Below are 27867 nucleotides of genomic sequence, written 5' to 3' on the forward strand. Positions count from 1 at the left end.
TCATCGTCTTTATTTAGATGTTCCCTGAATAGTATATTGGAGTATCAAATATTTAACCTAAAAGGCGACATATAGTGAAGTCCAATCATTGGGCTGGGTCGACAGTTCCGCTTCCCCTCCGCCATAGCAGACAGATCCCGGGTCCAAGAAGAAGTTAACTCATAAAACAAACTTACAAACACGTCGACAAGGCTTCCCAACTCAGAATCTCCAGGGATATATTCGCACTATACTTGCAGCAAAATCAGTTTATGCTTGTGAAAAAGGCGGAGCTCAAACTTTGAAGAGATTTGCGGGAGTTTTGGTGAGTTGAAAACGCTAAACTAGTTTAATCCTGACATCTGCTCGGCTAGTAGTGCGCAGATTTCATACTATTCTACAAACCTGACGTGTATTTATAGTTAATCTTTAAGATTCTGTTTTTGTACCACTTTGACACCTGTTTGATCATGCAGAGATGGATGTGTTATCTATGATTCCTCTCTCACGTCTATTTTCGTAAACAACAAAATCCAAGTAAATCTTAGACTCAAGAATGCTTTCATTTTCACATAAGCTAACTTAATTGTGTATATCAGGGCACATATTTGACAGGGAAACAGTTTGACTGATTTAATCTCTGGTGAATTTCAGTCTTGTTTAGTTGGTCATGTCATAAATAATAGTATTGATTTGATTTTTCTTTGAACAAAGTACATTTGGGTGAAATTATAGTTTAAGTGAGCCATTCACCTGCATTTTAAGGAAGACAAAAAAGATATGCAACAGTATAATTGTGACTGGGGTTAGTAGTTCTCTTAGCATGCTGTCTAACATCTTATTTTGTGTTTCACAGAAGAAATAAAGTCATGAGGGTGAGTAAATGCAGACTTTCATTTCTTTCATGCCAAACAAGATCCCGGCGGTTTGAAAGCTTGCTGCTGCTTTTTTCTAGACCATCACATGCCTTTATTCTCCAATAGCATGGAAGGATGACTGCAGCTAGGCTTAGTTCAGGAAGCCTTGCTCAGTATTTCCTTTTATAGAAGCTGCAAATACAAAAGGCCCCTGGTCTGTCTTCCTGTAAACAGTTCCTCTACACAACCACACATCTGTAAAAGAGAGAGGCGTGCTCTGATATCTTTGTTTTGGTCCAGTTGGTCAGATTAAGTGCAAGTGTGTGACCTATAGTGGTCGTGGCTTGTGAAATCAGGAAATACTTTTGTTATCCATCCGCCAATCCGATGCAAAGGGGATGTGAGTAATAGGAAGTATAGGCACTCTTCTGGGTTTTTTCTATGCTGTCTCTCTAGTGGTTGCTTGAAGATTGTAATCAGCACTGTCTGAAGAACAGTAAAAAAAAAAAAATTGAATTGGAGTAAGACTTTTTTTTCCAGAAATATACTTGTAATCATTTTAATGAAACTTCATCAATATTAAAGTAACAGTTTTTTTATCAACAATCGGGGTAAAAAATGTTAAATGTTTAATGTTTGTGAAGTAGTTAGCGCTGTGTAAACTCAAAGCAAATGGCTTGTCTAACTATTTTAGCAGAAACGCATACTAGTCTTGAATTTATCGTATATGTTTTTAGCCTAGTCCAAACAATTCAAATTTAGAATGAAGTTTAACACCAGTCGTAGTTGTAGTATTTTTTTAAATATATCATGCAAACATTACCATTTTAATGTAACTGTACCATGTAGGGTTGTCAGGATACTATTAATTAATCTTACCATACTATACCAGCTGAAGTATAACGATACCAAGTAGTATTGCTGTACTCTAATTTTATAACTCAAATTCTAAAGAAATTTGTCATAAATACTGTATTTTATGTTATAATTGGCCTACTTGAATGTAATTCATAATTCCCTTAAGGTTAAAAAGTGTTATTTGCACGTCACTTCACCTAAAATTAATTATTTTTTATTGATTAATTATTTTTTTATTTGGTAGATGAACTGACCAACAAAAATACATTAAAATAAATATACAAATTATACCAAATTAAATTTGTTACAGAAGATCCTTTTTCCAACAAAATTATTCTTTATGAAGTGCTCAAAAATAGTTTCAAAGTTTCCTGCTGCTATTTTGGTTTTTTTTATCTATTTTTTCACAGTCTTCTCAGGTAACGGTCCAAAGTAATTAAAAATTTCACTTTGTGAGTCGTTCTTTTAAAATAGATTGTCACGGTTGCTATTGCTAATAAATCATATTAACAGGAACAGAAATGAACCGATTCAGATTTGTGTTTGAACTGAAGCGTTAGAAAGCATGCAATAGGCTACCACAAAAGCTGCGAATTCTACACAGTTATGCAACCTTAAAGGGCTCCGCAGACTATTCAGATAAAATGGTTTATAGTTGCACAAATGTGTGAGCATTTAGTGACTTTTCCACGTGCAATATTATCTATTGTAGATAAACCATTAATGGCGATACTAGCGTTTACAAACTACAGTGGCACCACCAGTATTTTGGAGCCATAGTATGGCGATACTACCATAGTACCAGTAAACCGTGCAACCCTAGTACCATGGTAATATCACCATGCAAACATTACAAATCCAACATACTGTAATTTTTCCTAAGACCTTAACTCGCATCTTTCAAGTACAACATATTTTGAAGCATTTTGCATATTAGATGCCATTCTAAAAAAAGTTAAAAGAGTTCATATTGTGTCACATGTAAGTATCTTTGTGAATAGCCTCGCAATATGTTATGATTAGGCCCACACGGAATCTGCACGCTCAGAAATGTGCTGATTTTTAGCCTATCGAGTCTATGTATTTACTGGTGTACATGTGTGTAAATTTATACCTATTCAGTTTTTAAATGAATTTCACTAATATTATTGTGATATAATAATAGTAATATGAAAATAGCCATATGATTTATTTACAATTCTTTTCGTGAAGTAATATTTTCTGTTTTTTAGTAGATATATCATTTGAAAGATTTAGTTTGTTTACTAAATAAGTGGATCTAATTGGATTTGCATTGTAAACATTAAATAAAAGTTAAAAATGTATTTTTTTTTATTTCATAAATTAAGTTTTTAGTTATGATACTCCTGAAATCATTCCACAGAAATCCGCAGATTATTATTATTTTTTTTTTTACAAAACTCTTCACAGAAATGGCAAAAAATGCCTACAGATTCTGTCTGGCCCTAGTTATGATGTTTTTTTTAAAGTGCCTTACCCAGGCGGTTGATCAGGCACACCATCAGATTTTTTTATTTAACTTTGTCATTGGCATATAAATAATATGTCTAATTGTAATTCTTACTTCTATATCTCTTAAAAAACCTTTATAACTTTTTTTTAAAAAATATGGGAAAGCATTACATTAAAATTAATCTTACAAATTAATGTCAGCGCTATTTGTTTTTTTTTTTTTTTTTGCTGATGCTTTGCACTTGGTGATTTGAAACTATTAAATCTCAAATCAGTGTTTTGATGTCCATATTTATGTGGTCAACTGCAGCTGCTGCCCTCTTGCTGCATAAAAAGCTTTGTAATAAATAACATGACTTTATTTTGAATGTATGCCTTTAAAGGTGCATTAAGTAAATTTTGTCAAACAATGTTCAATACACCAAAACAAACTTAAACATGCCTATAAACCATTAGGACTTTGCCCTTTTTGATATCTCTGCTATGGTTACTAAACATGATTACTTTTATTATTTTATTGTTACTTTTTACCATTATTTCTTACCGTTTTTTTGAGAGTTTGTCCAACACTATGGTCAAAAATGTTTTTCAATTATTGCTTAGTGCACTTTTAAATGCCAGGCTAGTTTAAATCTGCTGCTTTCTAACAATGGGGTATATGCACACGGACTTTTAATTTCAGTCAGCCATCCTCAGGGGTTCTGGTTAATTATCATTCCATACAAAATTTTTATTGATTTTATTGTGGGTTTAAGGTCTGAGTTGTTTGAAAAAAAAAAAAAAAAAACTGTGATCTTCACTGCCTGGCTGAGATACGATTTAAAGGGGCTATCAGACCAAAAAAGAAGCACTGCATTAAATTATATTTCTTCGTGCCTTGTCTTTAAAATATAAAAATTAATTTTACCCCAGTATTTCAACAGAATTTCTGCGCTAGTCTGTGGCTCATGATGGTGCTTGCGTTTAAACTGTTTTTTGTCTCTTTTTACAATTTTAACAACCAAATGGATCCTGAAGTCTATTTAACTGAATGTGTTGTAATTACGTTACAACATCGATGCTGTAAAAGGAACCTTATGAAATTGAAAGTAGTCACATAAAGCATTCACTGGAAGTTCATCATTGGCTGAAAAACACGAGCTGTGCATATAGCCCATTGATTTTTTTTATTAAAGCGTTGCATTAACTGGTACAAAGAGTTGTTATTGAAACATTTTTTTCCTGTTCACCTTTCCTTAGTTTATTATGTGATAACATCTGGCTAGGTGTACATTATTCATTACTTCGTGAATAGGCATTCACATTGAGGAGTCAGGTTTACATTGGATGCATAGTCACTGGCACTTTGTTTACATTTGGCCCACAAGCCTGTAGCTGTGAAAAACAAATATATGCTGTTTGGTTTAGGCCTGGTGCGGCTCATATCAAAGAGGCTCGGGGGAGCAGAAGGGAATGTACACAGTCCCACTTCCCATGAGCATTCACTGCCATTTTCATCCCACTTCCCATTTTCATCACACAAACTGAGTGGACAGCATGCAGTCTTTGGCTAAAGTCATAGTTACTTATTATTTGTTCCATAAATGGCTAAATATTATATGAATGATTATTTATTATATAATAGTTTATTGATATAACTGTATGCACTTGCTTACATTTCATGTGTTCTGTGCAATTAAAATGTATTAGATAAATTAGACTATATATTAGATTAAATTCATCTTATAGATAGATAAATACTGATGTTTGGTGGTTTGGTGTTTTATCACAGTCAGTGTTGCCAGATATAGCTGACTTTTTAAAAGCCCAAAAACTGTCCAAACCCACCCAAACGCACAAAAAAACGGCCAAAATATTAGATAAATATATTATTTCTTTCTAATTTATTTAAAATAGTATTTAGCCTGATTACTTTAATTATCTTGATTTTTAAACCACACTGAAAAAAATTATTCAAAGATGATTCCTTAGATTTACTCAATTCTTTTACGTTAAGTGGTTGTAAACAATTTAATTGTGTTAAATTTAAACAAACAAATTAAGTTGAACATTATTCAATTTTATTTATTTTTTTAAATTTAACACAAATAAATTGTTTGCAACAGTTCTGCATGCAACACTTTTTTTCAGTGCATACAGCAACCAACACAACAGTCACAGAACCACAGTAGTAAAATTTACAACATAACTGGATCACACCACTGTACATATTGTTTTGTAGATTACACTACCTAATCGCTTATTGGAGATTTATTTGTTTAAATATAATATTTAAATAGTTTATACATTTTTTGCATTAAATATCCTGTGAAATTAAAATAAACTATTTTAGATGTTAATTTCAGTCTGTTAGTTTTAAGGATGTCAATAGCTATTGCTTCAATTTACCTCCAGTAAATCTAGTGAGCCTAAAAATAATTATTTTGGCAACTTACAAAACTATGACTTATTGGATAAAACAGAAGCCGGACACATGAGTTTTAGCTTCCACAGCAGCTCCATGGATTCCAAGTACGGATTCAGGTATATACATATGATGTAAATGCATAAATTCGCCTATTTGGCGTTTTACAGTCTTATGAACACATTGAGATGTTGCTTGCAAATTAGACAACGCTTCTATGTTCGTTCTCGTTGTCAGTTGCGGGAAAAATCATTGATAAAAGGTTTATGATAAACCGCTGTGAGTAACTGCAGGTGTAACTTGATGCACTATACTGAATGGATTAAAAGCACACAGTTACGTTTTCTTAAAAAAAGTTGGATATAAAATTTAAGTTTTAAAACGACCCAAATTTTGTCAACTTGCCTAAGCTATTTATCTACCCAAACTGGCAACACTAAGCACCATGCTCTTCTTTTTGAGCTGCTGCAATGTTAAATGTTTTTAAGTAAGTTTTTCAGTGGTAGTTATTGTCATGTCATAGGTCATGCAGTATGCAGAAAATGCATGAATCAAAAACAAAAGTAAAACTGAAGAAAGGTGAGATAAAGACAGGTTGACTAACTATTGTTGCCAAAAATGTATAATTTTCACAAGCTCTTAGCTAATGCTGTTCCTGTTTACTTGATCCCCATAAGTTTTCATGTAATCATATAGCTGTAACTTTTTATCTGTTTCACAGCATACTAAATGTGTTGTATATGTATGGACATATTTAGCCATACAAATTTGAATTATTAAATTAGTAAAGCTGTACACAACTGGTACAATTTAAGAGATTAATGACTGTTGAGTAAGTTGTTGTTTCCTTCTGTCTGTGATACAGGAATGATACCTACAGTATGTATCATACAAGTGCTTTGGTGTTGCTATGTTTTGCACCACATTCATTCATACAGATAGTGCTACTGCTTCACCTGAAATTGATGTTGATACTGAATGTGGTCCTAATGAGAATCAATTTTTGATTACTTCTAGATAAAGTTGAAAACTTCTTGTATAAAATTGCTTTCAGGGTGTTAACACTCAAGTTTGAACTGCCACAAAATACCACCAGCAAATAATCATAAAGGGGGCATGTTGTGTGAAAGTTCACACTTTGCTGTGCTGTATCAAAACATGGATTTACAGCCAAGTTGTAGCTGCCATCTACATCCTTTTCGTTTGCTTTTCCACTTATCCATGAACCACATACTATGGGTTCATTGATCCAGTAGTATTAATGTCCCACACCAAGCACTCTCATGTAGTGATGTAGAGTCTGGCAAAATATAAGGGCAGCATCTAGAGACAAAAATACAAACACAGCATTAAACATTGCCATTTTCTTTCTTTAGCCTTAACATCACATTAACCAACTACGAGTACTAGAGAAAGAGAGAATAATGTTTTCAAACTGTCAATTCTGAATTCATCTCTTTATTAAATGATACCCTAATTTGGCTGATGGATTCATTCTGTGTTTCTTTTTTTACTCTTGCAGTCCTAAATCACATTCTGCTTGGCTTGACAGCAGTAGTTGTGGAATCAGTACCTCGAGGCTGTGAGATTCATGAAAGCAGTAGACTAACTATTTCTGATGCAGAAACCCGAAACTCAGGCTCTCAAGAAAAAAAAAATCTACTGAAATGGACCATGTAGAAGTGCGTTTAAGCCTATAAAACACTGTGTGCTTGAAGAGAGCCACTCCCATCTCAAATCACTGTCATTATGGGGAAAACAAGTTGAGACTTGATTATCCCAAATAACATTCCTTGAGAAAAAATGGAAAACCTTTGACTAAAATCAGTAAATATCTGGACGTCAGTGTAGCGTTATTCAGTACAGAAAGAAGATATACTCCAAAACTAGTTATACCTACAATTCTCGAGAAATTGTGATGTTAAAATGCTCTAATCAAGCTCTTAAAACACCTCCTATAATCCTGCTTCATTCCTAGTAGTGTGATTGTTATGTGATGGTGGTGATTAGTTATTTTGAGCAAGAGGCAGTGGTGTGTAAAGGTATTTTCAGTCCTGTGTCTCCGCTGTAGGGCCTTACATCAAGCCCGAGGGGTGGTACATCACTATAGCAATTCGCAGCGCAAAGGCATGACTGCACTCGCAGCAGTTCATCCTACTGTGGAATGAAGCATGCCTGCATCAACATGCCTCTATCTCGGTGCAGTTCAGTGGAAGCACAGGAAGAAAGAGACTGTGGACACACGATAGTGAAGACCCTTAATGTTTCAGTAGTGTGCCAGACCAGAGCCAGGGCTGTGAGCTGGAGCTTTCCATCAGGGTTCCTCAGGGTGAGATGGTTAAAGTGATGTCGTTGGGCGCTGATTGCATCATTTTCCTTTACTTTTTGGAGTTTCGATGTTGATTGTGACTGTTTCTTACATGCTCAAATGTATGGTGGCTATTATACAGCTAAACAAGTTTAGCATAGTCATAGTTTTCGTTTTACATCAGTTTGCTTCGCTGAATTGTATGCATAAGACATGTACAGTATATAAATGTTATTTCTCAGACTAGCTTCTAGGAATTCGCTTGCAGTAACTGCTCTGATCTTTATTCTGCCCGTGTATTTTGCTCTATAGGGAAGTAGAAACTGGCTCAAGGGTGTTAGTCTAAGATCATGTAAGACTTGTGCAATAGTTAGACAGAATGGTTTTACTGATCATTTGTCAACTCTTCCGAAATGTTTTTAAGAAAGTTTAAAAAAGATTTTGTTTAAGCTTTTATGATGAAAGTTCTCTTTTAGAGTTGTTAAACAATGTATTAAAACTCACTATTCAACTAAAGTTTTAATATTGCATCACCGTTTGTAATTTTCATATGATTTTGCTCAGTTCGATCGCTCATACTGAAAGTAATTAAGAGGAAACTAGAAAGTGTGTAATCCACTGCTGCATGAAGCAGTAGTTAATTAGATCATCAAAATGAATCTTCTTTAGGTTCATTAACCCTAGAAGCTGTTGGTTATCACACTCTTTTAGTGTCTGCAGTTGCAATCAGTCAGGTATATGAGTGCTTTGTTGTTTGAATACAATGCAGAGTCAAACAGGAAGACATTGTGGTCACAGAGAGGTTGTGTTGCATATCATTTGCTGATTTGACCTCACCAAGGTGAGACAGGATTTTACCTTTTTTAGACATGTTGATGACAGAGGTGGAGAGGATGCAGACAGCAGCATGGTAGCACTGATTTCTTAACCAGACTTGACAAACAGTTGACAAAAACTGCTTTGTGCCATGTGAGGCACCATATAAAATCAGGTCGGGAAAAAAGCTGTTCATCTTTCTCAATCCACAATGATTTGCTCTGATCTAGCTAGATTGTTAAGACTTCAGAATTGTGCTTCCAACAAGCAGACAGTTTGGGTATTTTTATTTAGCCGTAGGGCTGGGCGATTAATCAAAAAGTCATTGAAGAAATCTATAATCATTCAGAACCCGATAATCAATCTAATTTTCACAGGACAATTTTTTCAATTACTTTCCCTACGTGTCGCATGACCCTGCTCTGTTTAAAGCTGTGGCTGGTTTCCACTTCTGCTGCCACTTTGCAGCCACATCTGATCTCTGGTCAAGTATGGACTCATTTTTGAGCTTTGCACTACATTGAAGGTGATTGGAAGCTGCTCCGGAGATGCCTTTAGATGGCATATAAAACTTGTTAGTGAACTATTAGGGCAAAAAGTTAAATGAATAAAATAATCATTCATTAATCATAATCGAGTTAAAATGTTCAATTAATCGAGATTTTTATTTTTGGCCAAACTGCCCAGCCCTACTTAGCCAAATTTGTGACTGAGCTTGGTAAGGTAATTCTTAGGTGATAATCCAACTACTGGTACATTAGCTTAATTTTTGGTCACTGTGAATTTTGCATGTGTGCTCAAAATAGATAACAGTAAAAGCATTCGTTTTGCCTATTGATAAAAAAAGTTGCAAAGTACAATGTATTTTTATATACACTGCTTAAAAAAATAAAGATAATGCTAAATGTATATATTAACAGCCACCATACTATAGTAGCATACATACTAGCCTCTATTTTTAATTAAGGACCTGTTTTCCCAGCATTAATGGAAAGTCCCTTGTGGCCTTGTATGAATTGTTTCCTGGAGGTTATAGTACACAATTTCACAAAAGAACTGTGAATTCAGGATTCCTGGATGTGCAGTAGGGCTGTGCGATTTGGGGAAAATATCTAATTAATTAATTAATATTAATTAATTAATTAATTTTTACACAGCCGTAATGTGCAGATTTTTTTGTGTTAATACATATAAATGCATCGCCACATTTTTAAAGAATGATTATCTGACATAACACACTCCAGCTGACTTATAAATGTGAAAAAAATATCTTGCAGTTTTGCAAACTATTCCTATTTTTTAATTGCGGTATATAGGAGTTTTTTGAAAAATTGACGAGTTTGCATTACATGTATTTTAAATACTATACTTTAGTTTGAATGATTTTAAGAGTAAGACAAATAAAACTAAAGAAGACAGTCTCGTAATTTATTGTCACAACCTTAAAATTACTGATCCAAGATGTAGCATGAAGCAAAAAAAAGTATTGTATCTGTTTTGTCTATCACTAGTAAGTGAATAAGTCAGCTTTCTCATACTACATGCATTAAACAGTTTGTGTCATTGCCCCTATATATAGTGTCAATCAGATCAGTTGCTTATGAGTTTCTTTGTCTGTAAAAATGCTATGCTAAATGGTAGGCAAGCTTACTTAATTGTGGAAGAAAGCTTACGTCACACAGCCATCAGTTTCAGTTGAATTGATGACAACCTGCTAGCCTAGCACTGTTGCTCTTAGAGGATAGCAGTAGTAAGCTAATCTCAGCAGCTAACAGTGAACACTCTAAAGTATAAGTGGCTTCACACAGGGACAGAGACTGTTGTGCATATCTCAAAAAAAAAAAAAAAAAAAACAGGCAGCTAGCAGAACTTGAGACAGTCTCCCTCTGTCCATTCTAACTTGCTGACTGGCTGTTTTGTAGCAAAGGAGCAGCTGTTGGTTAGCGGTTAGTCTGCTTTAGCAGACTCTTGGTGTGGCTATTCTGGTGGTTGGAAAGCTTTTATAAAAGGTCTGTACAATAACATTGTGATATTGTTCCACTGAGATTTTACTGAAATAGTTACATTGTTTTTATGTGCATGTCAAGCAGCACATTATTTAATGACGACCTTGGCTGGTTTGTTTATTTGGCTTGTATTCTGTTAGTGAGCATCTTGTAAGCAATGTGTCCTCATAAAGCATCTTGCTAAAATGACCTTGAAAATGTCCCACTCTCTCTTTACTGTATCTTTATTGTCTTTTTATCAGATGTATGTTTTTCTGCTGCCCCCTGCAGGTTGATCTCTGAAACCCTACAACCCTTCTGAGTGTGTTTCCCTGTCATGTCTGACAACGGAGAGCTGGAGGACAAACCCCCTGCCCCCCCAGTCAGAATGAGCAGCACCTTCAGCACCGGTATTAAAGACAGTATGTCAACAAACCCCAGCTCTAAACCCCTGCCCTCCGTCCCAGAGGAGAAGAGGGACAAACCGCGCAACAAGATCATATCAATATTCTCAGCTGAGAAAGGTAAGACTTGAGGACCCAAGGTTCACTCAAAGCACTATTTTTAGTCAATACAAAACAGCTTTTGTGTTGAATACCACAAAAAAATATCTGAGCCTAAAAATCTGTGAAGCATGAAAAAATTGCTTTCGAATACAGTTGATTAAGGTCATCAAGACCAAGTTGTGAATTACTTCAAAAGACAAAGCATTATCCATAGGATTATAATGTGTAGAAAAGCCATCAATGAGGTTTGTTGTCGTGATCTCATCCTTTTAAAGTGCGCATTCGCATTAGCTTGAGCAGCTTGGATATATGCTGATTTTGTTTGATTTAGACGTTTAGAAACAAAACTTATAAGACAGTTGTTTCATTTTATTGGTAATTCCAAATATGTAATATCATAGTAATCTTAGCTAACAGTTTTGGAGAATTTGATGTTTCCCCATTCTGACAGAATGCCCAAGCATACTGCGAGAGAGGTGTTTCAAATATGGCCGCTGAGTGAAATGACTTGCCTTAAAGGGACTTTGATAAGATTCTAAGTAGATGGATTTTCGGAATAGCTTAATAGTGTCAGGCATTTTAATTTTATTTCTGGAAAAGGTTCTAATTTCTTTATGCATGTCGGCATTTTTTTAATATATATTATATACATTATTGCTTTTGTAGGGGATTTTGTCATCATTAAAAAGCACTCTGTACATTGTCTTGCCTATCAAAACAAAATTCACAAACTTTCACTCCAGAGTGGGGCGTAGCAGTGGCGCAGTAGGTAGTGCTGTTGCCTCGCAGCAAGAAGGTCACTGGGTCACTGGTTCGAGCCTCGGCTCAGTTGGCGTTTCTGTGTGGAGTTTGCATGTTCTCCCTGTGTTCGTGTGGGTTTCCTCTGGGTGCTCCGGTTTCCCCCACAGTCCAAAGACATGCGGTACAGGTGATTTGGGTAGGCTAAATTGCTGGATAAATTGGCCGTTCATTCCGCTGTGGCAACCTCAGATTAATAAAGGGACTAAGCCGACAAGAAAATGAATGAATGAATGAATGACTCCAGAGTAGAGTTGTCAAAAGTATCAACCAATTGGTATTGAGCATTTTTAATGTCAGTTACCCGCTAACATTTAAGTTCTGTTGACCATGTTCTTAAATATGACGTGGCTTTGAAATGATCCAGTGTCAGTGTAACTGTGTTTGCACTTGGTGAATAGCAGTGATTGGTACCAAATAAATCTACAGAAAATGTAAAAAATCTACAATTGATACCAAATAGGGCTGGCCAATAAAATCTGGTTCGATTGTATATTGACTGAACACAATTGTCAATAACAATTTTAAAAAATTCTAATTTGGTATGAAGTTCAGTATGAAGGCTATAGTTTTATTGAAATGTGTCTGCTGAGTGTGCACCTTAGAAGGAATGACAATAAGCTTAGGGTGTAAGTTTGTAATTTCCAATGGAGGCGTGCGACTTGTACGACGCGCACATGATGTGCAAGCATCACACATGTGACGTGCAAGCATTTTACAGGTAAACCTAGTTAAAAAAAACATCTGAACTTTTTCGAATAAGTAGAACTAACCAATAGGCTTTACACTTTATATGGAGTATACCCATTTCAGTAATAACGACAGACTAATAACCTCAGACAAACACAGCGCACCCAAACACTGCAGTGCTTTTTAATTCTCTCCATAAACTTGCATCGGAGCTGCAGCAATGGTTTGTCCATTTGTCATCCTCTGAGAAAATGGTTAATAGTCACCTAGTTACGAAAGATACCATAGACAATTGCTATGTTTCCATCCAAAAATGCGAATGAATTTTATGCGCAAAACTGGATTATCAAATAAAAGATTTGCAAATAAAGCAGCATTTCCATCGAGTTAAAGAGAATAATATGGTCACTTCCTGATTAACTGGCGGCAAATATTAACTGTAAAAATGTAATTTACTGCAGTAGGAGAAACTGCGTCAATCTTTTCTTCATCTAATAAATGACTTGCGCCAGAAGGCAATCCTGACACACAGTGAAAGCGCAGTGGCGTTTGAAGGTGTCTGATGCGGAGCACAGACGCTCTTGATTCTGGCAGTCATTAATAATATAATAACACTAGTATTTAAATGGTAAGGCGTTTTAGAATGACCAAAACAACATTTTAGATGTTTTACAGTGTGCTCAGCCTGCTGGTTCATCCATTCACACACATTTTTATAATCGCATGATCTCTTATAACAAAATCACATGACCTTTTAATTGTGCATACTGGACTTTGTTCGGTAAAAGTGTTTCCATCTTAGTTTAAGCACATCTTTTCGTATCCTACTCAGTTACGTTACTCAGCATACAATTTTTTGTGCGCATTGTATGCACATCATAGCGTTTCCATCCATTTTTTTATGGCTTATGCAAAATGCACATAAAAATAGGTGGATGGAAACGTAGCTATTGGGGAAGGAAACCACACGCTCACGCTTGAGTGGCTTTTTGGTTTCTTTTCTTGTGCATCCCAGCCGCTAGCACCCCATCTTAAAGATTTTTTAGCACAGGGGGTAATATAGTTATTTAACTTCACAATTTTTAATATTGCAATATATATTTGCATAACGATGGCGGGTTGTTTTTACTTAAAAGCTCAAATTTGATGATCATAATTTGTTTTGTTTACAGAATTTAAGGTTTACTGTATCATTATTCACACCTTGCAGATGTTGATCTACTTTTAACATTGCACACACTTTGTAACATCTTATTTATCAAGTTAAAGAGTCTCTTTAACACTTATATTTATTTTATTATGAATATATATTATCTCATGAGATAAGATGCTTTGTTTAAATATTTTTGTTTTTGACTATTAAAACTATCTGCCTTTGTAATGTTGGTAAATAAAAACAAAGTGGTTAAAATATCATAATATTCCTAAATGGATTGTTAAAATATTCAATAATTATTAATATTGAATTATATAAATCAGATATTGTGAATTTTTTTTTTTTAATAATTTTTTTTGCAATATTGTCCAGCCCTATACCAAGGTCGATACTTTTGCCAACCTTACTCCAGACAGAGAACCCTTTAATATTATATAATGAGAGCAGACCCTTCTCAGCTGCTCCAGCAACATCATCTTGTGTTGAACTTGACATATTTCTTTTTTTCTTTGTTTGCATTTTTCATATTTGGGATCATTAATTGTCAAGTTGTCCCCTGGAATCTGTTATTTTGCCAGTGGCCTAAATCCTCTAACCACAGCTATTCTTTCTGTTAAAGGAAGAAAAAAAGACAAGGATAAGGAGCGTCCGGAGATTTCTAACCCTTCAGATTTCGAGCACACTATACATGTGGGCTTTGATTCTGTCACAGGGGAGTTCACGGTGAGTGAGGGAACCTTTTCTATTTCCTCAGGCGCAGTTTACCTACACTGCCCCTGATCTGTGTTAATCCATCAATGGCTGGAGAGAATCGCCAATTCAATTGCCTGGATGGGATCATTTGTGTCCTGTCATAGTCCAATGATTTGATTTGCTTGCTCAAGTTTAATTAATGGCAGTATTGGATGGGACCACGCTCAGTTTCTTTTATTCAATTCCGTTCCTCTTATCTTTCTGTGTCTTAGGGCATGCCAGAGCAGTGGGCTCGGCTACTGCAGACCTCCAACATCACGAAATCTGAGCAGAAGAAAAACCCTCAGGCTGTGTTGGACGTGCTCAAATTCTACGACTCCACAGGCAACAGCAGGCAGAAATACCTCAGCTTCACAGGTGAATAACTGCATGTAAATTATCCTCACAGTGCACTTTCTTTTGTTCTTTATTTAGGGATAAAATGATGTTTCAATAAAGTAAGCCATGATATGCAGTTATCAAACATCCCAGGACCATCCGTGCTGCTGAGTGTCTTATCCAAATGGATTTGCAAATATGTGATGCATACTTTGCTCTCAATAACAAATGATAAGAAAACTGCAGTTAAGGAAGCCTTTACAATGCTATTATTCATACACGCATGCATTTCTCTGTATATACATACAAAACAAACTCACACATAATTATGAGAACAAACTTGAACTTTAAATGCTACTAATTTTACTATACTATAAAATTTGAAGACGTCCCAACCAAACAGAAGCCTGTTGATGAAGAATATATGTGTTTTTGCTTTAATGTCACTACGATTTAATATTGCAGGTTTCAATGGCCTTCAGTGAGCACATTTTTGTCCTGAAGGTCTTTGGTGTAATATTTTTATGAATATATTTAGAAAATGAGGGCGAAATATTAGAATTTCTAATAAAAATGCTATATTTAAAAAATTGATGGTGCTTGAATAACAGTGAAATGATGAGAAAAATGTAAAAAGATTTCCATAAGGATGATCAAAAAATCGTTGTCAGTGCTGCTTTTAATTAAGTGCTTTACTCGTATAAGTCAGTTCTGTGCTATAAATCTGCTCTATAAAGCAGTCTTTAATAACAAACAACTGACCTCAAACAGTTAACGGAAATTTTCCATCTTAAAGCAGGCAGAGCTTTAGACTTTAACTTACCTATAATCATGTTTTAATAGCTGAAGCAAGATGTCTGAAGACATTTGGAAAGTTAAAGCAAAATGTCTGAAAACATTTGAAAGGTTGTTTTGACTTACAAATGGGTTTGATTTTGTTCAAAACAACAAGTTTATTATTTAATGTTGCTTCATATATATCAGGGTCTTAATGTTGACGATTCTCTGATGGCATTTAACTGTTGATCATTGTATCTTGCGAAAATGTTTAAATCATGAGGTTGTAATCCATGATTCTGCATTAGGCTTGTTTGAGTCCTACTTATCAGATAGGACTACGTTAGTAGAATTGAAGAACTTTCATCATCCTTCAGTGCCAGTTACCTGTGGAGTACCACAGGGCTCTATTTTGGGCCCCATCTTATTTTCCCTTTATCTGCTACCACTGCATTTGCTTTTTGAGCGCCATAAGATCTCTTATCAAATTCAGTTGAAGTCAGAATTATAACACGCCTCTTTTAATTGATTTTTATTTCTTTTTAAAATATTTACCAAATTATGTTTAACAGAGTAAAGACATTTTCACAGTATATCTGATAATATTTTTTCTTCTGATTAAAGTCTTCTTTGTTTTATTTTGTCTAGAATCAAAGCAGTTTTTAATTTCTTAATAACCATTTTAAGGTCAAAATTATTAGCCCCTTTAAGCTATATATTTTTTCGAGTCTACAGAACAAACCATCGTTCTACAATAACTTGCCTAATTACCCTAACCTGCCTAGTTAATCTAATTAACCCAGTTAAGCCTTTAAATGTCACTTCAAGCTGTATAGAAGCATGTTAAAAAACATCTAGTAAAATATTTTTTACTGTCATTATAGCAACAATAAAAGAAATCAGTTATTAAAAATGAGTTATTAAAACTAGTATGTTTAGAAATGTGTTGAAGAAAATTTCTCTTCGTTAAACAGAAATTGGGGAAAAAAAATTAATAAGGTAGCTAATAATTCAGGAGGGCTAATAATTCTGACTTCAACTGTATATGCTGATGACACCCAGCTCTATTCACCATTATATTCTGGAAGTGATTCGATCTCTGCTCTGTTGGCATGTATAAGGGACATTAAACTAAAACTTATTCTAAGTTTATATTCTCCCAAAAGATCCTTCAGGTTCTCTGCTCAGCTCCTGCTAATTGTTCCTAAATTCCGCTTGAAAACAAAAGGAGACAGAGCTTTCTCAGTCCATGCCCCAAAACTTTGGAACATGTTACCTTAAGAAATAAAAGCTTCATCTACATTGTGTTTTTAAAAAACTCTTCTCTTTGGCCTATTGATGTAAATTCGTTATTTAGTCTCATTGACTATGCAGAATTTAAAAATGTAATTTTAGTTTATTGTAGCATATATTGCCCTCCTGTCTCTCGAATTGTTTATTATTGTTCCTATGTTCGACACAGTGGTGCAGTTGGTAGTGCTGTCGCCTCACTGCAAGAAGGTCTCTGGTTCGAGCCTCGGCTGGATCAGTTGGCATTTCTATGTGGAGTTTGCATGTTCTCCTCGGGTTTCCTCCTATTGTCCATAGTGTATGTGTGTGAATAAGAGTGTATGCTGTTTCCCAGTGATGGGTTGCAGCTGGAAGAGTATCCGCTGCGTAAAACATATGCTGGATAAGTTGGCGGTTTGTTCCGCTGTAGCGACCCCAAATTAATAAAGGGACTAAGCCGAAAAGAAAAATAGATGAATGAATTAATGTTACCAAGTTTGTGAAGCACTTTGGTCAACATTCATGTTGTTTTAAGCTGCTATATAAATAAAGTTGACCTTGACCTTCTCTTTTTAAAAATCAGATAAAGATGCACCACAAGCAAAAAAAGGCTCAGAGCAATCTCCTGTCAAAGACCCTGATGATGATGACGAGGATGCTCCACCCCCTGTTGTAGCACCACGCCCACAGCACACCATATCTGTCAGTTTTTATCAGTCAATTTTGTGTTTGTGTGTGTGTGTGTGTTGGTTTGTTTGTTTGTTTGTTTGTTTGTGTGTGTGTGTGTGTGTGTGTGTGTGTGTGTGTGTGTGTGTGTGTGTGTGTGTGTGTGTGTGTGTGTGTGTGTGTGTGTGTGTGTGTGTGTGTGTGTGTGTGTGTGTGTGTGTGTGTGTGTGTGCGCGCTATAATTCATTCTTCTCTAGTTTGTACTTAATGATTCTTGAGTGAACAACATATTGTTGGCATCTCTGCTTTTTGGATAGGTATACACTCGTTCTGTCATCGATCCTATTCCAGCACCTGCTGCCATTGCAGACACAGATGGCTCTAAAGCTGCAGACAAACAGAAGAAGGGCAAGGGAAAGATGACCGATGAGGAGATTATGGAGAAACTTAGTATGTCTTTGAACATTTAGAGATGCTCAACACAGCATGAGTATTTCTATATTCACAGTCAAAGTGTTACCGCATGATTGTTTATTACAGAATGATAACTGTGTTGTCGTTGTTACAGGAACCATTGTCAGTATTGGAGACCCCAAGAAGAAATACACAAGATACGAAAAAATTGGACAAGGGTATATATGTTCAATGATTCATCACATTTTGAAAGTTTTTACAGTTTTACCTTTGAGGTTGGACCAAAGCTACATTTATATTATTGCTATTTTTTTTTATGTTGTGTCTTTACAGTGCGTCTGGTACAGTGTACACAGCCATTGATGTTGCTACTGGCCAAGAGGTATGTTGTACTCTATTCCATTTTCATTAAAGGTGTAAATGAAGCAAACAACATGATATGCAGTGTGTAATAAGCCAGAATTAATGCACACATCTGTATTTGCTAAGAGAATTATATGGGTAATTTACAAATAGGTTGAGTGCAGCTCTTAATTTACTTAACTTAATCACACTGTGCTGAAATGTTTTGGATTAGTGGTATTATTCTGAAAGTAATTCACTATTCTATTCAGCAAGGATGGATTAAACAAATAAGAGCTGTCTCTAAAAACATGTATTACTAAATGCTGTTCATAAAACTTTATTTAAAAACCTTGTGAGAATGTATCACTTTTTTTCACAAGAAGCAAAAACAACTGTGTCCTTTTTTTATAACAGTTGATGCGTCCCAATTCACATACTTAAACTACACCCTAAAAGTATGTACTTTTTTGTAATGGAAAAGTATATACTTTTGAGTGTGTAACAGAAGAGTATAGAAGCTTTGGGAAATACTACTTCCTCATTAACAGATCATTATGTTGCTTAGTTATGAGCCCTGTCAATAATCTCGACACGTCATCCACATTTCTTTCATATTCAATTACCTACCTTATTGGAGAAGCAGCTGCAGGATAATCTGCCATCCACAAGTCTTTCATGCAGAGAAATCTTCTTAGGTCTTTGGTTAATTATGCATTCAGAGGTTAATGTCCAAACATATCTTGATATAAGTTCACATTGTTATTTCAGATGAACTATATCATGGAAAACGCGGTTTAAATAAGTTTCAGTTGACTACATATTGATTAACAGTCATTCAAACAACTTTACCGAAGCCTCTCTAAATAACTGTTGGTCTCGATTGTCCGCCATGTTTGTAGTTTGTACACTTTTTATTTGAGTTTGTAGTTCTAATCAAATTCACGTCCAACGTGCAATGTATTGTTGGCAATATTAGCAGTTAGTGTATGGATGCTTCTACACTTCATATTTTTACCGGAAATAGTAAACCATGCGGGAACCTTTGGCACATTCTTTTCAATGTACTATAGTTTCAGTCATACTAATTCTATTTTTGTACACCATTTAAGATGGATAGTATGCAAATTGTGACGCAGCAAATGTTTCTTGTTAACTAATAGCATATTAGAATGATTTCTGACATAAAAATCTGCAATAATGACTACTAAAAATCTGCTGTTATATAAAAAATTGTATTGGCACCTAACATTTAAATAGAAGTGCATTTATTCCAATTAATCGCACCGTTCCAAGCATTTGCATGTTACCACTGTAAATTTACATTCTGAATTATAGTTTTGGCCTTTGTGTTAAAATAGGCAAAGTGAACTGGTAGTGATGTGTTTCTACAGGTTGCTATTAAGCAGATTAACCTACAGAAGCAGCCCAAAAAAGAGCTGATCATCAATGAGATCCTGGTGATGAAGGAGCTGAAGAATCCAAACATTGTCAACTTCTTAGACAGGTAGTTACACCCCTTAAAAAAGTCTTTTTACACAAATTGCATGTACAATTTGTAAAAATAACAGTTAATAATGTATAATTACAAGCAACTTACCCTAATCCAGACCTAACCCTAAAGTAGTAACGTGTACTTATTATTACTCATTTACAAAGGTTATTTTTTGTATCAGGGTGTCACAATCACCAGCTATTCAGGCTGGTAGCTCACTGGGAATCATTCACTTTCACTCAGGACTATCTGTCAACATATGGACTATACATCCTGTCATGCACCACACACTCACACCTGTTCCAGTTTTCCGCTGATTGCTAACACACAGCTGAAGCTGTTCAGAACTGATTACATGGACTTTAAAAGCAGCACAGACACACACACACACACCAGTTTCTGATACTTGTTATATTGTTATTTTGAACATTACAACGGATTTCCCTTGCCTTGTTTTGCCATGTTTTGACTCTCGCCTTGTTTGTTTATTTATGTTGCTTGCTGCTTGTACTGACCATTCACCTGTTTAATGACTACAACTCTGGATTGCCTAAATACATTTGTTTGACCCTGTTGACCGTTGCCTGCCTGGACACCCTGTTAATACACCTGCATTTGGATCCACACTTCCTTGTCAGTGTCCCATCACATTACACTGGCACACACAAAGGCCCAATCCTAATTTTCCCCCTTAGCCTTTCCATTTCCCTCTTCCCCTCCATTTCACTCATTCATGTTCATTCTCTGTTGGATAGAGATGCAGAGAGAGGGGGGAGTGTCAGATAGCTCATCAAATTAAGATTTTTCAGGACCACATTGCAAATAAGGGGGTATGAGAAATTCCCTGAGTATACCAGCTACAGCTGCAACATGGCTGTTCAAGCAAGAACAGAGACCCACAAATGTAAAACAAAAAATGACATTATTAAGGATTTGTAATAGATACAAGTAACTATTTTATAGCATAATTAAATGTGTTTACGATCATGATGTTCAAAGAAACATTTTTTTTTAAAAATTGCTCATTTCACTAATGACTGTCACTTTTAATAACCACTGCATAATAATCCTACAAAATATTTTCAATTCTGATACCCGACGACTTGACAGTCAGAATACCCTGTAAGAAAAGTGACATGGAATTTGCTTTTTGTAGCACTTCTGGTAGAATGTTAATGATGTTTTCTTGAGGTTACATTTATGAATATGAGCATTGTGTAAATACAAATTTCAATTTCATGCTCAATTCAATGTGATCTACTAGTCGTATGTTCTGTATGAAACTAGAGTTTGCCTGAGCAAATCCAGAGGCTTATTTTGTACAGTTGAAGTACATTGCAAAACAACTTTTGGAGTGAGTAATCTGTCAAAAGTTACTGTGTTTGTGCCATCTGGAATGACACAACAGATCTTGTTTGAAAAATGAGTTTGTGACAACTTTCTTAGAGGAACTTTCTTCATCTCTACTCATTCACACTCTGTTTCAAGGGTCAAAGGTTATAACATTAAATTGGGATAGGGCCATAGTGTAACCAACTATTCAAACATCTCAAAATTCAACATCATTAGCAACATAAATAATGTTGTCTTGTACATCTTGTCAAGCATTTTCAATTCAGTCATCTATTTTGTTTTCTTGTGTATCTGTCCAGCTTCTTGGTTGGAGATGAGCTCTTTGTGGTGATGGAGTATCTTGCTGGAGGCTCTCTGACAGACGTAGTAACAGAAACCTGCATGGATGAGGCTCAAATTGCTGCTGTCTGCAGAGAGGTACAGTATTTCTGCTGTAGCTGTGAGATCTAAATCGTTTGTTTTTCTCACCACTGCTTGAACACCCTGATCTCACAATCTCCACAGTGTTTACAAGCACTGGAGTTTCTGCATGCAAACCAGGTCATCCATCGAGACATCAAAAGTGACAACGTTCTTTTAGGAATGGACGGATCAGTCAAACTAAGTGAGTTTGTCACACTCTCAAGCCTTGCGCTCATCATGTCAGCACAGTTTGCATCAATTTTTACTTTTTCTTTTTCAGCCGATTTTGGGTTCTGTGCTCAAATCACTCCAGAGCAAAGCAAGAGGAGCACCATGGTGGGAACACCCTACTGGATGGCCCCTGAGGTGGTCACACGTAAAGCCTACGGGCCCAAAGTGGACATTTGGTCTTTGGGTATCATGGCCATTGAAATGGTTGAGGGCGAACCTCCATATCTCAATGAAAATCCTCTGAGGGTAAGTCTTTTTAGAACGTTTATTACTCATGGGTAATTAATGCTAATGGTTTGGGCTATCTGTCAGATTTTAAAGTAAAGATTTATGGCATTAATTGATAATGTACATCTCCAGGCGTTGTACCTCATCGCTACTAATGGCACCCCGGAGCTCCAGAACCCAGAAAAGCTGTCTCCCATTTTTAGAGACTTCCTAAACCGCTGCCTGGAGATGGATGTGGAGAAGAGAGGAGGAGGAAAAGAGCTTCTGCAAGTAAGTAGAACTGAAAACCCAAAATGCACGAACAAATGGCTTTTGTTTTTGTTTGAATAAACTTGGGTTTCCCAAACTGGAGTTCATGTGGAACTTCATTGGGTTTGTGGATTGATTAAAAGGCTAACCATTAGTTAAATTTATGGTTAAATTGAGTGTAATAATTATTGCTGCATAATTCATCAAACATTGTAAACGTGATTTATTGCAATTTTCTATTCAAAGGCTACAATAATAAAATAATAAAAAACACATTCTAAATTAAAAAAAAAATCTAAATTTTTGTAAATCAAGAGTTTTGAGGATAAATATTGTCTTAATAGGTAACTTATTAGTTTTTTGTGATTAAAATTGTAGTGGTTTGTAGGGGATTCACCGATACCAATTTTTTTGTATCGACTGATACAGATTCGATTCCGATCCTGTGCTGTTTTTTTGTTTGTTTGTTTTTTTATGCATAATACAGTTTCTATAGTTTTAATGATTAACTCAAATAATACATTTTCTTTAGTAAAAAAGCCTACTGTATATGACAGACATTATTTGAGCATTCTTTAAGGCAATTATCTGTTGTGGTCCAGCTTATGTTTCCTTTTTTTCATTATTACGATTTTTAAAAATTTGTAATAGACGACCACTATTGATCCTAATCAAAACACAAACTGGTCTGTAAATAAAATAATAATATGAATAAAATTACAGTAAAATATTCACAGCTTCAGAATAGCATAAATTAGGCTAAATCATTTTCTGTTAATGACAATCCATATTGCGCCTGTCAGTTTCATTTTTTTCAGTTAATTAACTACTCTGACCACAATGAGTCAGGCTTTACAAACTATTCACAGCAAAAAAAGTATTCCTCTCTGAAGAATAAACTTAGTCAGAAAGATGAGAGAACAGAAACTCCTAATATTAGGTCTGCAGAATCATTTTATTAAGTGGCGCACATCCCATCTGCGCAGCCGGTACGTGAATGAAGCACCTGATGCATTACTGAGACACAGCGCACAGCCCTCCGGTACCTGCAGACAATTTTTAAAACTGAGTAGCACAAAGGGAAGAAATCAGTGCGTTGAGGATCTGTCCAATGTATTATTGAGCCTTTTCTAATTTAAAGGTTCAGGTAGGCCTACTTTGTGCATTAAGAGCAGGTAATTATCCTCTCAACTCCAGTGTTGAAAATGCAATATGCTGATCTAACAGATACAGTGCAACATGATTTAGAAACATCAATGATGTCTTTGTTGCAGGTCGAAACTAACCCATTTAATGCAAAGCTAAATGCATTTCTCCACTATATACTTATATTAACAGGAACAAATAGTCTTGGAGAAAGTTTGTGTTGTCATGACCACGACACACAGCTTGAATTGTGAATGAAGGGAGAATGATTGACAGGCGCAGCGGCGGGAAGCGCTGAAGTGAACATAAATTTAAGCACTTAAATATTCATCAGTATTTCACATTAAACTATAAAATGGCATCAGAACAGAACAACCCTACATGACAACTTTCAAATAGGCTATCTTCATAGCTTTTATTGGACTATAAATTACACAGAATATAGCGCATGTGCAAGATCGGCTTTGGATTGGTTTGAGCTGGCCGATACACGATCCAGCAAAAATATGCGAAGTCGATGCCAATGGCTTAATGGAAAGTGCACTGACACATGCACTCTGTTGTTCACGGCAACCCGAGTTCGATTCCTGCCTTGAGGTCCTATGTCGATCCTTCCCCTCTCTCTGGTCAATGCACGTTCCTGTCATTTCTCTCTACTGTCCTGTCAAATAAAGGTAAAAACCCCTAAAAAATAATAACAATAAAATGTGGTGAAAATTAATACACTAATTATTTTTGTACTTAGAGCTTCAATTGCAATTTGCAAAAGTCATATATAATTAATATAAATTTACTAACAGTTCTATAAGCTATCAATATAATTTTAAAAAATCTTTTATTTTATGTTTATTGTTAACACTCAATTGAGTACAATCTTACAATATTTCAAGGTACATTTGAATCTCAGTATGTGACCTTAAGTGACACAATTTACATACATTACTGTAAGGTGTACTACTATACGTAGTACTTAAATTTGGTAAAAAAAAAAAAAAAAAAAGCATAAAAAACTAAAGAATTAAATAAAAATTAAGACATTTTATTTGAATTCAGGGTGAGAATGCATGTCATAATAAAATTCCTTCCAGAATAATCTAAAATGACCACCTTCATTATACACATGGGGATAACACACAATACAATATGAAAATAAAATTAAAGTCAGTTATTAACCCCTTTTGAATTTTTTTTTTTTCCCCCAAATGATGTTTAACAGAGCAAGGAAATTTTCACAGTATGTCTGATAAAATTTTTTCTTCTGGTAAAAGTGTTATTTCTTTTATTTCGGCTAGAATAAAAGCATTTTAAAAACATTTTTGAAACCCATTTTACGGTCAAAATATTAGCCCCTTTAAGCTATATATATTCTTTCGATAGTCTACAGAACAAACCATCGTTATACAATAACTTGCCTAATTACCCTAACCTGCCTAGTTAACCTAATTAACCTAGTTACGCCTTTAAATGTTACTTTAAGCTGTATAGAAGTGTCTTGAAAAATATCTAGTGAAATATTATTTATTGTCATCATGGCAAAGATAAAATAAACTAGTTATTAGAAATGAGTTATTAAAACTAGAAATGTGTTGAGCAAATCTCTCCATTAAACAGAAACGGGAAAAAATAAACGGTGGATAATAATTCTTACTTCAGCTCATTCAGCTATACACTCATTAGCATGTATTTATCTCAGTTGAGCATCTTCTATTTGTTTATAGCATCAAAATCAGGTCTTATATTCAACCCATTTCCTCTATTTTGTCTGCAATATATCCTTCTTTAAATTGACTACAGGATTTTTTTTCCACTGTATAGATCTCAATCCATCTATCCATTTATTTAAGGTTGGTTGCTCTTGTTCTTGCCATTTGTGTGTGATTGCTTTTTTTACTGGCACCCATGAGAGCATGCTGATTATTTACACAGCTAAAATATAACAATTCACTCTCTAGAGGTATATCTCTTTCAAATATATGTTCAAGAACCTCCTGTATTTATTTCCAGTATTCTTGAATATACAGTATTGTTCAAAATAATAGCAGTGCAACATGAATAGCTAGAATATTCCAGGTTTTTAGTATATTTTTCATTTGATGCAGGGCAAACAACTTACCAGTAGGTGCAGTAGATTATCACATCCTCACACAGACGTGTTCTAAATGTACAGTACTTACAGGTAACTCCAGACTGTCTTTGAGCATCCTGGAGGTGATCATTAGCTGAGCCTTTGTCATTCTGGTTATACTTCATTCCATGTTGATGGTTGTCTTTCGTTTTCTTCCACGTCTCTCTGGTTTTGCCCTCCATTTTAAAGCATTAGAGATTATTTTAGCTGAACAGCCTATCATTTTTCACCTCTTTATAGGTTTTCCCCTCTCCAATCAACTTTTTATCAAAGCAATGCCTTGAATGACCCATTTGGCTTTTTAATGCATGTTCAATAAGTGCAGGCTTCATCCTGATTCGCACCTGTTTATTCACAAAATTGATGACCTCACTGATTACATTTTTTTAAACACACCGCTTTCAACTTATTGGTCAATTGCACAGCCATTAGAGCTTGTATATTGTGAATGCTGGGTCTTGTTTGTTTTCTGATAATCTACTGCACCTACTGGCAACTTGTTTGTCATGTATCAATAAAACTATATACTAAAACCTTGGATTAATCTGGTTAGTTACATTGTACTGCTATTATTTTGAACCATACTGTGCTTACATTCCTAGATATGATAGTGGTTTGCTTTGTTACATCCACAGCTATGGCAACATTTTGGAGACTTGTTGGAATTAATATTTTTTTGGATAATTTTTCACATTTTTGTGTGAAACACAAAAATGAAAACATGTCTTTAAATTATTGTAATGTTGACAAATTGTCAAGGTGTATATAAGGGAATTATTTGAAATCTGAAGTCACAATAGACGTTGAGCATGAACATTTATATGCATTGCAGTGGCTGTAACATGAGTAAAACTCTGCAGGATATAAAGAATATAATAGATCTAAAATGTAAGTAATAATTGTCTTCACTTGGTACCACATACCTTTTATAAGTCCCACATCTTTGCATGATATAAATTAACAAAGCAGAGTTCACCAAACTTGAACAAAATCTTGAGTTTCCGTTCTCCCACATTCACTTGCATAGGAATTGGAAGTTGAAAGAACTCAAGAAGTTCAGCTGTCAAAAAAAGTTTGGGAACCCCTGAAATAGACTGTGGAGGTGTTAGAGAAATAATGATGTTGATGACAAGCTAATCTTCCGGAAAATGTCCTTCTGTCTCTGTTTCAGCATCCTTTCCTCAAGCTGGCAAAGCCTCTTTCCAGCCTCACTCCTCTTATACTTGCTGCCAAGGAGGCAATGAAGAGTAACCGTTAGCCGTTTGTCACTGTGCGCCAATGCCCAAATCCCTTCTCACGACCGCCTCCTGTGAGAGCCTCTATCACTCCAGCAGAGCCCCTTCTAGTCCCGCGAAGGACCTTTGCTCTTCAGCCCTCAGGACCGACCTCAGTCATCTCCACCTGGGCAACTAACTTGCACAATCACCGTGTCTTGCCTCCTCACACCAAACTCTCCGCAATGTGCCTGAAGGGGCTACAAAACCAGAGGAGCCACAGATTGTAGACCTCTCTCTCGTTTCTACTGATATCTCTCCTTTTATTTGTCTGATGTAAACGGTTTGAAAACCATCGCATCGCTCTATGCGCATCTTGTCATGCATTTCTGTCAGAATTCTCTTTTTTTAATAGTTTTGAGTATTTTTGAGCTCTGACCTAACAGTGTACTCTCCTTTTTTGATCTTCCAGAGAAGTATTGTAATACTTGAACCATCCCATCCTCTCATATTGACCTGTCACTTGTGCCTACTACCTATTTGCCTTCACTCGTCTCAACAAAATGGAAAAACAACTTTGCTGTATGAAATTAAATGAACCATTTCCTGTTTTTAAATTTGTATCACAAAACCTAAAGTTTATTAAATCTTTTTGTATATTATGTATTGTGATTAGCTCGCAGAAATGGGGGTGGGGGGAGAGGGGACAGGAATCAGGACAATTTGACTAGATGTTTTGTATTTATGTGTATGTATACAGTATTTTATATTTTAACTAACAATCTGACAGAACACCGGAATTTAATGTGTCCTCAGTGGTTGTCGTAAAACGATGAATAATTTGCTTTAGTCTTTGCATGTTCAATCTAACTTGTTTTTCTTTTAGCATAACATTTCAATGAGAAACATTTTCAGACATTCCAATTGAGTAAATACACCTGTCCTTCTGTCGGTTTTATGCTTGTTTCCTATGAGATACAAAGTTTTTTGTTAATGATGAGACCATCTTAAAACATATCCTTTGTAAATTATTATTAAAATAGACTTGGAGCAAA

At 35.3% G+C, this 27867-nt stretch overlaps 1 protein-coding gene across 6 annotated transcripts; it reads left to right on the plus strand.

Moving 5' to 3' along the window:
• The first annotated feature begins 95 nt into the window (after positions 1-95).
• On the plus strand, positions 96-27867 carry pak2a (p21 protein (Cdc42/Rac)-activated kinase 2a). 6 transcript variants are annotated; one of them, XM_005171263.6, is made up of 15 exons: positions 96-304; positions 836-854; positions 10972-11204; positions 14450-14553; positions 14796-14940; positions 17531-17649; positions 17931-18063; positions 18182-18245; positions 18361-18409; positions 19764-19876; positions 21517-21634; positions 21722-21821; positions 21900-22096; positions 22211-22348; positions 26770-27867. In XM_005171263.6, exons 3-15 carry the CDS (start codon positions 11018-11020, stop codon positions 26854-26856), a joined length of 1554 nt encoding a protein of 517 aa, XP_005171320.1. In that variant the 5' UTR covers positions 96-304; positions 836-854; positions 10972-11017; the 3' UTR covers positions 26857-27867. The 6 variants fall into 6 exon arrangements, with proteins under 6 accessions (XP_005171320.1, XP_073767923.1, XP_005171319.1 ...); XM_073911822.1 differs by lacking the exon at positions 26770-27867 and adding an exon at positions 25289-25366; XM_005171262.6 differs by lacking the exon at positions 836-854.

The sequence above is a fragment of the Danio rerio genome, chromosome 2, assembly GCF_049306965.1.
Source record: "Danio rerio strain Tuebingen ecotype United States chromosome 2, GRCz12tu, whole genome shotgun sequence".
In the NCBI taxonomy this organism is placed as follows: Eukaryota; Metazoa; Chordata; class Actinopteri; order Cypriniformes; family Danionidae; genus Danio; species Danio rerio.